Source organism: Perissodus microlepis, chromosome 6 (genome assembly GCF_051167445.1).
Source record: "Perissodus microlepis isolate ML-2025 ecotype Zambia chromosome 6, ASM5116744v1, whole genome shotgun sequence".
Taxonomy (NCBI): domain Eukaryota; kingdom Metazoa; phylum Chordata; class Actinopteri; order Cichliformes; family Cichlidae; genus Perissodus; species Perissodus microlepis.
Window position 1 is genome coordinate 14677576 of NC_140466.1, and position 12713 is coordinate 14690288.

Sequence of the window (12713 nt, forward strand, 5' to 3'; positions counted from 1 at the left end):
GCGAGAACACACACACACACACACACACACACACACACACACACACACACACACACACACACACACACACACACACACACACACACACAGTATATTTCTTCCAGTGTTGAACTTTAGTGTCATTCTTAGGTACTTCAGCTTAGCTTGAATATGTTACGTCCTTTCTGATTTGGTTGTAGTTTTGAGGGAGTTTATTGTAATTAATATTCACTACATTTACCTGACAGCTGGAATTACTTACTGATCCAAAAATACATGTATCAGATCTGATTTCCTTATTAATGTATTAGCCAGCTGGCCAGTAAAAAGTAATGCAAATTTCCATACACATTTTTTGTTGGTTCTTCAGTTTTCAGTTATCTTATTTTGTCTGACTAACAGTGTGAAAAACAGATATATTGACTACTGACAACGCCACGGTTTTCCCTTAATCTCAGGTTAAGAGCCTCGGTGTCATCCTTGACAGCTCACTATCCTATAAATCTCATGTCAATCATCTCACCCGTTCGGCCTATTTCCATCTACGCAACATTAACCGATTACGTCCTTCTGTTTCCATCATTCGTTCATTCTTGTTCATAGTCTCGTTACCTCCCGCATTGACTATTATAATTCTTTCTTACATGGTCTCTCCCCAAAATCCCTCCATAAGCTTCAACCGGTTCAAAACTCTGCTGCCTGCATTATTACCAGAACCCCCTCCTACCAGCACATCACCCTTGTCCTTCAGGAACTTCACTGGCTCCCTGTGAAATGCAGCGTCTCCACTTTCTGAGAGTGCTCAGGAGGAACAACCTGGAGGAGAGGCTGCTGGTGACATTTTACAGAGCCACCATAGAGAGCATCCTAACGTACGGCATAACATCATGGTATGCAGGGTGCTCAGCTGCGGACAGGAAAGTACTGCAGAGGGTCATCAACACAGCCCAGAAGATCACTGGCTGCTCTCTGCCCAGCCTGGAGGTCACTGCAAACTCTCGGTACCTCAGCAGAGCTGGCAATATCATCAAGGACTACTCTCACCCCAGCAATCAACTGTTTGAACTATTACCGTCAGGCCGACGGTACAGGTCACATAAAACCAGGACAAACAGATTCAGGGATAGCTTCTTTCCCAGAGCTATCACCGTAGTAAATAAGCACAAAAACAATTGAACCTATTCCATACCGTCACTGTCATTATATTATGCTGCTACTCATACTGTCATTATATTAATGCTGCTATCCTGTATATATTGTACATACTATTGTTTGAGTAATACGATTGTTTTTTTTTTTTTGTACTTTTTATATTTTACATTTGTATTTATTATTGAAACTTGCACCAAGGGAGTGGCACTCCAATTTCGTTGTACTCTGTACAATGACAATAAAGGCTATTCTATTCTATTCTATTCTAAATTCCAAATAGTATTCAAGCTTCTTCCGTTCAGCTTCAAGGCCCTTGCTCCTCCTTACCTTTCTGACCTGTTAAGCACTACCTCTTCTGCGCGCTCACTTCGATCTTCTTCTTCTATTCAACTTGCTGTGCTTTCTTTCTGCCTCAGCACCATGGAAAGCAGAGCTTTCAGTTGCTCTGCTCCCAGGCTGTGGAACTCTCTACCCCAGGATATAAGAAACATTCTCTCTGCCAGTTTAAATCTCAACTCAAAACCTGTTCAAGTCTGCATATTCACTGTGAACTTAATGTTTGTTTATCTTGTTTTTGTTATTGTTCTTTATTTTGTCGTGTTCTACAATGTGTTTTACTTTATTGTTAAAAGAATTAACAATCATTTTCTTACATTTGATTGATAAATTGATGGCCTCATCAGTTCCAATTCCGTAACGTTTGGCTGCTTAGAGGCTTACAAACATAAATCATGGGCGTTGAAGCTTGCTCTGATGTTGCATATGACACCAGACAAGAGCTGCCAGAGGGCGAGTGGGGCGGGGGTTGTACACTCTGGACAGCTCCCCACTCTGTCGCGGGGCCAACAGAGAGACAGACAGACGACCAATCACACCTACGAGCAGTTTGTTCCTAGATTGTGGGAGGAGATAATCCACAGAGACACAAGGGACATGCAAAATCCACACACAAAAAAGTGGCCAGCCAGATGGTGGATTTGATCCCAGGACCTTCTCACTGTGAGGCAACAGTACTAACCCACTGAAATTTGAAGAAAAAAAAAAAATCACACGTGCACCTGCCTATTGAACAAAAAGCAAAATCAGAAATATTTTTACTGAGAATTTTAGTCCCCTGCGAGGCTCCTTTAAGCAGGAAGGCAGGTGAGCTGTTTTCACTGAAGGAGCCTTGATTAGGCATCACCATCGGTGATCAGCCATTGTCTGTGCAAAGGTTTCCCACTGTGGATTTGCACCTCAGGTAAAGTTTGTTTTTTTTCTTATCATGTTAAAGAGAAAAAAAGATCCCGACTTCCACTACTATCAGATCTTTAGCCTTTAAAGTCACCATAGAACAGTAACAGCTTCTTAGTAGAGAGGCAAAGAAATTCCTTTTTTGTCATTTTATTTCAAAATAAACACGCCGTTCGAAATGTTTATTTCGTGTAAGTCAGTCTGGGCGGCGCCTTCAGCTAAGAATCATTTTGGATACTAAAAACATTCTGCTGAAAATGTATCCTGAAGGTATTTAGAGGAATCCTGTTTACTGTATATGCTCATGCTCTGTATGACATGTTTTCTTTCTCTCTCACACACACACATGCATGCACACACACACAAGCACACACACTTGACGCACTTGTCCTTCAGACCCAAGTCAAGGTTTTTTGATGGGGGTCCTCCAAAGAACAGGAGTTGCAGCTGTTGAACAAAGTCCCCATATAGTTACCAGGCAGCCATGTGTTAAGTTTGAATGTCACCCTGAGAGCAGAGACACACTATTAGAGAGATAGATGAAAGCTCTGAGTTTATTGGCTCAGATTAATATCTGATGGCTGTAATAAAACTATGCAGAGTCTTCAGTGGTGTGGTTTCACATGCCTGTGTACGCCTGTATATCAGGACCTGGTCCGTGACACTGAGACTATTAGAAGATATCAAATTAAGACAGTAACCACGTCTCACATTAATGGAGCTAAATTTACCTCAATTAGGTAAATATGAATCATAAACAATGTCCTTTTTTTTTTTTTTTTTTTTTTTTTACATAATTTACATCATTACAGGCTTTAAAGCCTCTGTGAAGGTGAAAGTATTGTAAGGTTGATGCAGCTGCTGTAGGTGTGGAGGGAATTGTAATTTTCTGACTATCACTTATCATTTTTTTTGGATGCCATGGCCAGAATCTCTCTGTAGGCTCTGTGTTCATTAAAGGATCTGTGTTTTCCTGGAGTCATGCTCCAGGCGATGTCCAGGAAGTGACATCACCTGACGTTCATCATAATATCCATGTGAAACCAGGCTTTTTAAAAAAATTTTTTTAATGTAAAAATTAAACAAACAAGCTGTAATGTATGAATTTGCACTGATACTGTAAGCATTATGTTCAGGATTAATGGAGCCAGCTTAGCCCTTTTTTGGTTTTCCAGTGTATCTGCTATGAAATTTACCTTCATTATACAGCTTCATATTGAATGATTTGTAATGGGAGTGGCAATATTTTTTTACCATCTAAGAATATGTCCAAAAATACTGACCTCCCTTGAAGTGGATCAATGAAGGTGAGAATAGAGCAACAAAAAGAAATCAAACACATAGTCCAGGCAGCGTTGTGTTTTCTTCAAAACATTTTAGCTACACAAATGTGCTTAGCTCTAGTGCTCAGCTTTTACTTCATGCCAATGAATGAATTTATGAGGTGACATCTTCAGACATTATGCTCATAGATGTTACTGGAACCTTTCCATTGGCTGCAGCCAACCCCGGCTCTGTGTCCACAGAGAGAAAGAAGTGATTTTCTGCACAGGGCCTAAGTGCTTTTTTATGATGATTGTAAATATTTCACTCAAGAAGATGGATGAATTGCTGAGATGAAATGTATTCATTGTAATTGTAATTGGCTCTGGTGTTAAATTGAAATCACGGTGAGCTGGTGAATGGGGTGACATTTTTTCCCATGCCAGTACAGGTCAATGAGGATTTGATGAATCTACTTTAACAATCACACTTTTGATTTATTATTCATTGAATTTTGCATTAGTCATTGGGATTCAGACCAACAGCACTGCTGTACCTCTAATCACACACACAACCCATACATATGACACACTGTCATAATCCGATAGTTAAAGTGTGTATCTACTACTCAGGTCTAGCACGAATTAGTTCCTATTATTACCAAGTTAAAGACGTACCAAACTGAAAAATTCAAATTACTATTGATTGATATTTAATTTCATTAGCTATGCCACTTACTGCTCATTGCACAAGTTTTGCACAAACTGTAAATACCAACTTGTCTTAAATTCTCTAAATATTAATACTTTTCAAAGGAGCTTGCAAAGAAAAGCGTCTGGACTTCTTTAAGTTACTTGAAGACGTTTCACCTCTCATCCGAGAAGCTTCTTCAGTTCTAAGGTCCAATGGTGGAGAGTCCCAGATATAAACCTAGTGGGAGTATCCCCCCACAGAGGGACAAAAGGACCCCTGATGATCCTCTAATCGCCTGAGCCAAGGTGTGAAACTGGGTGTGGGTCCCACATCAGGGGGTCCTTTTGTCCCTCTGTGGGGGGATACTCCCACTAGGTTTATATCTGGGACTCTCCACCATTGGACCTTAGAACTGAAGAAGCTTCTCGGATGAGAGGTGAAACGTCTTCAAGTAACTTAAAGAAGTCCAGACGCTTTTCTTTGCAAGCTCCTTTGACTACGATGACCTGGATGACTGAGAACCTTCACAGACATTAATACTTTTCTTTTTTCCTCTCTTTTAGTAGTATTATTATTATTACTGCTATTTTCTTGTTATTTTCTTCTTAATATAACTGCACATTCTCTATATGCTCATGTAAAGCTGAGGAGCATGAGCAAAAGAATTTCATTATGGGTAAATGTGGCTACACTCTTTTTCTGTACATGACAATAAAACTTGAAACTGTTTAGGGTTTAGTAATTTAGTAATGTTACATTAGTTTTCACTATTGATAGTGGAGTCGTTCCTGCTCTAAAAACAGTTTACCTGCCGGACTCAGTGGAAATTGTGCATTCTTGTAATCTATTGTAACTTTTGAATTTTATCTCAATAACATCAGAATACAAACATCTTTACTGCTGCTACACATTTAAGGCATTCAGCTCAAACCTCAACGAGTGCAGCTATATAGTCAATGATACCAACAGTAACATATATACATATGCACACACACATATTTATATGTTAGCCATGAATATATGAATATTTCATTAATTAACAGTTATTACGTGAGTTGTTGTTGTTGTTGTTTTTATCAGTATATAGTATATGTATAGTGCTTGACAACCCAGAGTAAGGTTTACAACAAAAATGGCCCAATTTAACATTTTTAAGACACGTTTTTGACAGATTTCTATTTTTTTTTTCTTAAATACCTGTACCTACCTGAAAAGCACCAGGTGGAGAAAGCACACCTGTGGTTTCATGGCTAACATACAGCCCTGTACAGAGTTGAGTAGGCTTTAGTAACAACAGAGCAAACACTGATTAAGTCAAAGACCGCATGAACTAGAGGAGCTAGGGTGGCTGTGGTTTAAAAATTAGCTTGCAGATCCACTGTGACTATTTGTAGGCTAAAGTTACTTTAAATAGTGCACATTACATGATATTTGTTGACTGGATGGTACCAGCTGAGCAGTGAGCTCATGTAATCTGTACTGGTCAGAAATCCCTGTCCACAATGGCCAGTTGCATTGCCTGTAGGTTTTGAGTTTGACTTTATAACCAGACACTAAATTTAAGGATATACACAAAGCAATACATTTTTACCTTTTCACCTTAGTTTTAGCTTATTAAATGCTAACTAAAGTCATGACAGCCCTGAGGTCCAATCAATGAAGCACAATTCAGGTGAGTGTTAGAGGTGTCTAGGTACATGACAGGATAATAGGTTGGTCTACAAGAGAATAACATCCAAAAAAGCAAAAAAACAAACACACACACACACACACACACACACCTTTAGTCAGACGTCTGAGAATGTAGGTTACAAAAACTACAAAACAAGAATTTTTTTTTTTGCATGTCCTTTTAAAATGTTGCAAATTACTAAACAGGAGCTACTGTGAGTGTTTATGCAGAGGGTGAATTCAAGGATGCACACTTTTCTAAGATAACCACCTACCATACTGAAAAATTCTAACGTCATCTGTAGCATTAAGCCTCACAGAATCAGTAGAAAGTTTAATTACTGACATTTGTTAATGAGTCTGTCTTTGTGGTCTACGTAGATACCATATTAGTCAGAATTCAAATCTTTGCAATTCACAGTACACAGTAAAAAATCTGATTGACAAAATCAGATCCTCCAGTCAGATGTCCACACTGAAGTTTGATTCTTTAATGCGACTTCCTGCTTCTCCCTCTGTAGTGTGCTACCTCACTTCTTATAGACTGCTCCGAACTGTTTTGGCTGTCAGCTTTATGCGAAAAAAATCACGTCTCTCCCTGGAGGTGGATGAATAGATGGAAATCTGGATGAATGTGAACGCTGGGATGATTTTAACAGATGGGATGAGGAGCAACCCTGGAGCATAATAAAGGTAGGAAGAACCTAAGTAAAGACCAGACACAATACAAAACCCACATTAGCATTTTGATCCATTCTTTTTTTTATTTTCTGATTTTTCCATCACAAAAGCCCGGAGGACTTTTTAAAAATCCAACTGAAGGCTCTAAAAGCTTATTTATTGAAAAATAATCTTGTGCCCTTTATCTTTGTCCTCTCTTCTCCTCTTTCGTTTTCTGACCAGAGATGATTGCATTGAGTGATGTTACCTCAGACTTGGGTTTCAGTCTGATAAATTATTCTGTCCATCACAGGAGGAGGGGAGAAAAAGCTGGGGAGATAACCTGGTTGTCCATCATCCTTTGTCCATGTGCAGAGAGGAGATTGGATATTGACCTGAGGTTGCCTTCTCCAAGCCAAGATATTTGAAGACTTTGTCATGGAATGACAGTGTAGTCCCAATACTCTGCAGTCACATGCTTTTAAAGGGTATATTTTTCAACTGAAACCCCTTATTTTGGTGGGATACAATTCCAAAAAAATGAAATGTTGTGTATAATATCATCAGTCAGCATCTTGCAGAAACTATTATCCTGTACGTTTTTGTGAAAGTCTTTCAGCTTTGTGGGCGTTAACCCAGTCTCTGGACACTTGGAACCACTCGAATGCTATTTTAAAAAGGTTGTGGGTACTTTGAACATGTAACATATGTGAACCATTCGCAGAGCACCTCCTGTGCCACTTAAACCTTTCTAATTAATGCAAATTTCCTCTCGAGGTGTTAGAACAACATTTAAGTGCTGCATGTGCTCTGCAGAGATCTGCTCTGCATTTGCAAAAATAGGCAAGTGCTCTATTTATAATTATTAAGGTTGATGTGTGCGGTCCTTTAGCACAGAAGAGAGTCATACACTGTTTTTTTTTATTTAAATGAAACTACTGGTTATAACTTATTTTGCCAGGACCAGCTGGCGTTTGTTTACTTATACCTTAAAAGGGGCGCGTGTAGTCTGTGGATGTTAATTACTCATATCACAGAAACTGTGAAAAGCTGTAAGTTTCACAGCACTGTGCTAGGTTAAAAAAAAATGAAGGCAACACAATCCCAAGAATGAAAGCTCAGTGTTTTGCTTGCTTTGCCTGTGAGTCACTCTGCTGCAGGTGAGCTGCAGGTGTAGCCAGTAAAAGATGCATTTCATGGCACATCTGCTTCTTGAACGGTCCACATGTTATGTGTTCAGTGTAGCCAAAGTGTCTCCAGTCTGTTGCAGTATAACATCTGTTATAACAACTACAGTCATCAAATATCCTCTGATACAACCCAGGCTCAGTTCCAGTGTAAACTCTTTAAATCCATGCATGCTTCTTCGTCACGAGCCTACATTTACTTTTCGAGAGAGGCTGGCTCTCTGCAACACCAGGTGATATGTCACAGCTCTACACTTTCTTCTCTTTCTCTTTGTCCATGTCTTTTCTGTCTGTCCTTCACGTGTTCTGTCATTATAGACAGTCTCTGCACAGCGCCACCTGCCCATGGCGGAAGTCCCTGCAGGGGCAAAGACGTCTGTATTTAGGGGAGTGTCCTGCACAGCTGAAGAGTAGCGGTTCCCTCTGAAGGCCACACTCCTGCCGCACCACCGAGAAGGCTGGCAAGATGTGGTTAATCTCAGAGTCTACAACTTCACACTGTACGTCCAACCTGAGGAGTGAAAAGAGCAGCAGAAATCTAAAAAAAGAGATCACTGAGATTTATCAAGAAGAAAAGACGAATAATAAAATTCACGGTTTCATCTCAGACATGTAACAGGAAAGTGGAACTGGCATTAACCTGAAAATAAACGGGAAGCAGAAACAAGGAATGGAAACGAGTTCACCACTTTAATCACAGACGAACCAACGGGAGGAACTCAAGGAAGTGAAAAAGCTTCGGGGAAGATGGAAAAAACTATGGAGCAGGTATGAGACAAAGAGAAACAAAGAGGAGAGGCACTGTAAACCAAGACAGATAGAAAAACAACAGAAACAGAAAAATACTCAAAGGATGAAGTAAGAGCAGAGAAAAGGAGTTAAGGCTGAAAGCAGTCAGGTGGGAAATGCTCGAAGGAGAGACTCAACTGCTGACAGGATTTCTGTCTTGGAGCTTGAGAAAAGGAGATGTCTGAAAGTGAAGTTTCTGGATCAGCAGCCATGGGCTGGTACAGTAAACTAAATAAATATCAGAGTCATACTAAGGTCAGAGACGGCCTAAACTGTACTTAGTGTCAATCTTCAGTTTAAATAGAACGTTTTGAACTCTTAATCATCTCCAAAATCCAATTTCTTATGTTAAAACTTGTACAATAGAACCTTTTTTCATTTCGGCCGGTTCAGTGGCTTCACAGCCTGCAATCAGAACCAACATCCTTCAAAACCACAGCTACAGATATTATTGCATGGAGTCTTTTAGATCACTCGTCTTTGTTTAAATTTGTGTGACGTACACAAAGATTGCTTGGTTGTTTCAAATTCTCCTTTTAATTTAATTTAGACATGACAGACAGTGTTTCTACCACAGATGGTACTCCTCAGGTAACGCTGACAACGTGTGATGAGGTGTTGCTTGGTAAGTTGTAGGAGTGGAGTGTTTGATGAGGAAAGCTTGATAGTTGGGACTAAACACTTAATTAAAGCCTCGCTAGCAGGCAGTTTGTACTCTCGGCTGACCTACCTGCGCAGAGCCTCCTTGTTGTTGATGAAGCGAAAGTGAGCGGGTTCACAGATGAAACCAGCTGACTGGCAGGCGTCCACACAAGACTGGCCCTCTTGAGATACAAGCAGCCTGAGGGAGCTGAGAGGAGGCCAGGCAGGGGGAGCTGTCACATTGGATGCCCAGCCAAGAGCTGTAGTGTTGGGCAGGGGCACAAACAGAGGTCCCATCATCCTGCTGCCACCAGCGGACCCCTTTCTGGAGAGGTTGGCTGGAATGAACGGAGGCTCTGGGGCACAGAAATCCTGGAGGTGAAATAAATACAATAATTTTTAAAAATCAAATAATTGTAGAACTGTAAAATATTACCAGACTAAATAAACCTGAGTCAGTCATTGCCTTTACAGTAAAGTAAAGTGGCACCAGGTAAGTTATAAGGCGCTGCTGCACTATCACAGTTACAGGCTATATCCAATGATGTAAGAAACTTTCATACAAGCTGCTTTTACCTAACGGCTGTACTCGAAAATGAGTCGACAACAAGAGCATAGAACCAGCTGCTTCTCAGGAGAACAGCAGCAACAGCTTCAGTCCTACACAAGATGCCTTAAGTACTGAGTGTAGGTCACTCAATTCTGTGCCTTAAGGCATCCAAGCATGTGCATTTGTCAAGTGCAACACACACTCACTGTAGTTATCTGCAGTTACGCTGGTAAAATGAAAGCAAACAGACTTGAGGAGAACATGCACAGAGCACATGCTAATGCAGAGTTCTGCTTCTCAGAAGACACATTAATATTTTAGACCGATGGAGAGAAAGATGTTAAAAGATATTCACTCAAATGTTATTTCTAATTTTAAAGCACGTGCAGTTGTGGCTTGGGAAGTTGCTCCAAATCAAAATATGGTTGTTTCTGATTAATGTAAATTTAACAACAAACACAGTGATCCAAGCATATAGAGTTATAGTTAAATGCAAATGGCAATTTTACATTTAAAAAAAGTGTTTTGAAAAAAATCATAAATATAAAAATATGATAAAACCTGTAACATGTGGAAAATGCGACAAAATCATGACGCTGCTCCAGATCAGAGTATCACTATTGCCAAAGGCTTTGTTTTCTACATTATACTAAGTGAAACATTAGAGAGTGTCAACGGTGGGATAACGCCAGCTGAAAGTGTTACTGAAGCCTGTAACAAGGTGATGTTCTGACAAATGAGTATTCATGAAGTACTCAGACCCCATCCATCTTTGAACTCTGCCTTCATTTGCAGCTCAGCTACACACATTTAAATTTGTGTGACTGCAGCTCAGCGTTCAAGCTATCGCCCTGACAAAATCTGTCCCGACAGGAAGACAGAAACACCTGCCGAGCAAAAATAAAAACTTGTGGTAGTTCCTGTTAAAGTAGATCTCTCCAGGATCACATCTGGTCACGGTGACATTCAGAAACACACAGGGAGACTCGAATCACAAGGCGAAGGCTATGCTATGCTATTGCAAACCAGCTGCAGGAAGCGGTTCCTTTAGAAAATCCAATTTGAACAGAAATGTAATTTAATGTTCTCCTGTTAGTCTTTCAACAGCTTTCCGGGTCCAAAACAAGCTGCAAGTCAGGAGTGAATAAAAGTCATTGAGAGAGCTTCTGTGGTTTGTCTAACATCTTGTGGGGGGGCTTTAAAAAAGTGCTTTTATCCTAGTCCTTCATCATCATTATTCCCACACTTGTTCTTTTCCCTTACTCATCCCTCCTCATTAGTGTCAGGAGACCTTCTGCTTTAAAGCCGGAGGGCAGATATGTAGCTCCTAATGAGAGTTAGCATGTCGATTAATCGCATGCCCACATACATGGGGTACATAATCTCACACGCACACACACAAAGGCCTAGATACACGACGTCCTAGGTGCTGAATGCACACAGCCGTGAAATATTAAGCAGTGTAAGGGTTCTGAAAGCTTCAAAAAAGAAGGTATATAAATGAGAGCAAGAGCTGACTGAAGACAAAAGAAAAGGAGAGTATAGGCAAAGCGCATATGTGCAGACATTGAACTGTAGACATTTGCAGCGACACTCACCTGATGCTGTATGTATGCATGCACTCTCTCGAGCATGCCCTCGCAGGTGTATTCATAAGGCAGATAAGGCTCGACCTGAGAATCACACGTGAAAACACACAATCATCACCACGTTATTATTGCCACATTTTACTCGCAGTAAAGTGTACTTTTCGTTTTCCTTCCGCATCATTGTTCTCAGTAATTGCAATGAATTGTCTCTTCTCCTTGGTAATTTGAGCTGACGAATGTTTCTATTGTCAGGTTTCTGCGAGGCCTAATCACAGTATGTCACTGCTTGGAAAATCATTAGGCTTTATTTGCATACCAATAGATCATCTCCTCCTTTGATGTGCTGGTTTTATAACTAAAGCACACTTTTGATTGCTCTAATTAGAGATGAGCTGGAAACACCATATATCTTTTGTGTCTCTTGCTAATACCAACATGTTCAATACTTGTTAACAGACTGTCTGACACAAAAGCCGAGGAATACGAAATAGTTGCAACTGCAGTGCTGGGATTAATAAAAAATGAATTTAGCAGATTTCGTAAAGTGCTAGACTGCTGATATTCAACAGCCACACTGTACAAAGACACAAGTTCAAGTTTTATATGAACTAAAATGATCCTGTTACACACTCCAACCAAATGAAAACACATTTTTGTATTTCTAACTGCAAATACCAAGCTTTGGTGAGATCGAAGTGGATTGTCTTTATGACCTAATGCAAAGACCTGCCTTTGTAAATGATACATGACTCACTAAATTGCATTTCCTATGTGAAATCAAAGCAGTCTAATGTTCAACCATCTGTGAAATCAGACTTGGCCCATTTCAAGTGAAAACCACTGAGAAGCAAACATGCAGGGATGGTGCAATTTAAACAGCTACACACTGCTATCTGATCAAAGCCTTATGCTAATCTAATTTATAAGCAGGAGCAGAAAGCAAACATTTGAACAAGGACAGGCACACAAGCGTCCTGCAAAAACAATCAATGGACGTGTCCTTTTTCTAACAGCGTTCTCATTCGCCTTTGCTTAACCAGGCATAGTAACCCAGGCCACGTTCGCATTTACAGGTGTGGCTTTGAGTGGAGCTTTTTGAAAAGGTGCTGGAAACACTGGCAGCGGGTGGAAGCAAAGGTTTCAGGTTTTGGGTGTATGAAGGCATTTAGCACTGTTTTGCTCTATTTTTTTTTATTTTTATCACATTTGTGTAGTTTAGACTTGTGACCTTCTCTTCTTTAAGTCCTTTCTCTTATCCTTGGCTGATGTAGACTTCACTCAAAAATCAAATAGAATGAAAATCCC

At 40.1% G+C, this 12713-nt stretch overlaps 1 protein-coding gene across 1 annotated transcript in view; it reads right to left on the reverse strand.

The window, feature by feature from the left end:
- Positions 1–6729: 6729 nt before the first annotated feature.
- LOC146385308 (alpha-1,6-mannosylglycoprotein 6-beta-N-acetylglucosaminyltransferase B-like) overlaps positions 6730–12713 on the reverse strand; it is a 119916-nt gene continuing 113932 nt past the window's right edge. The window contains exons 16-18 of the mRNA XM_084930967.1: positions 11418–11492; positions 9358–9641; positions 6730–8349 (exon numbers count right to left, since the gene is read on the reverse strand). Of these exons, the coding sequence (XP_084787093.1) occupies positions 8151–8349; positions 9358–9641; positions 11418–11492 (558 nt within the window). The 3' untranslated portion in view covers positions 6730–8150. The remainder of the gene's footprint in view (positions 8350–9357; positions 9642–11417; positions 11493–12713) is intronic.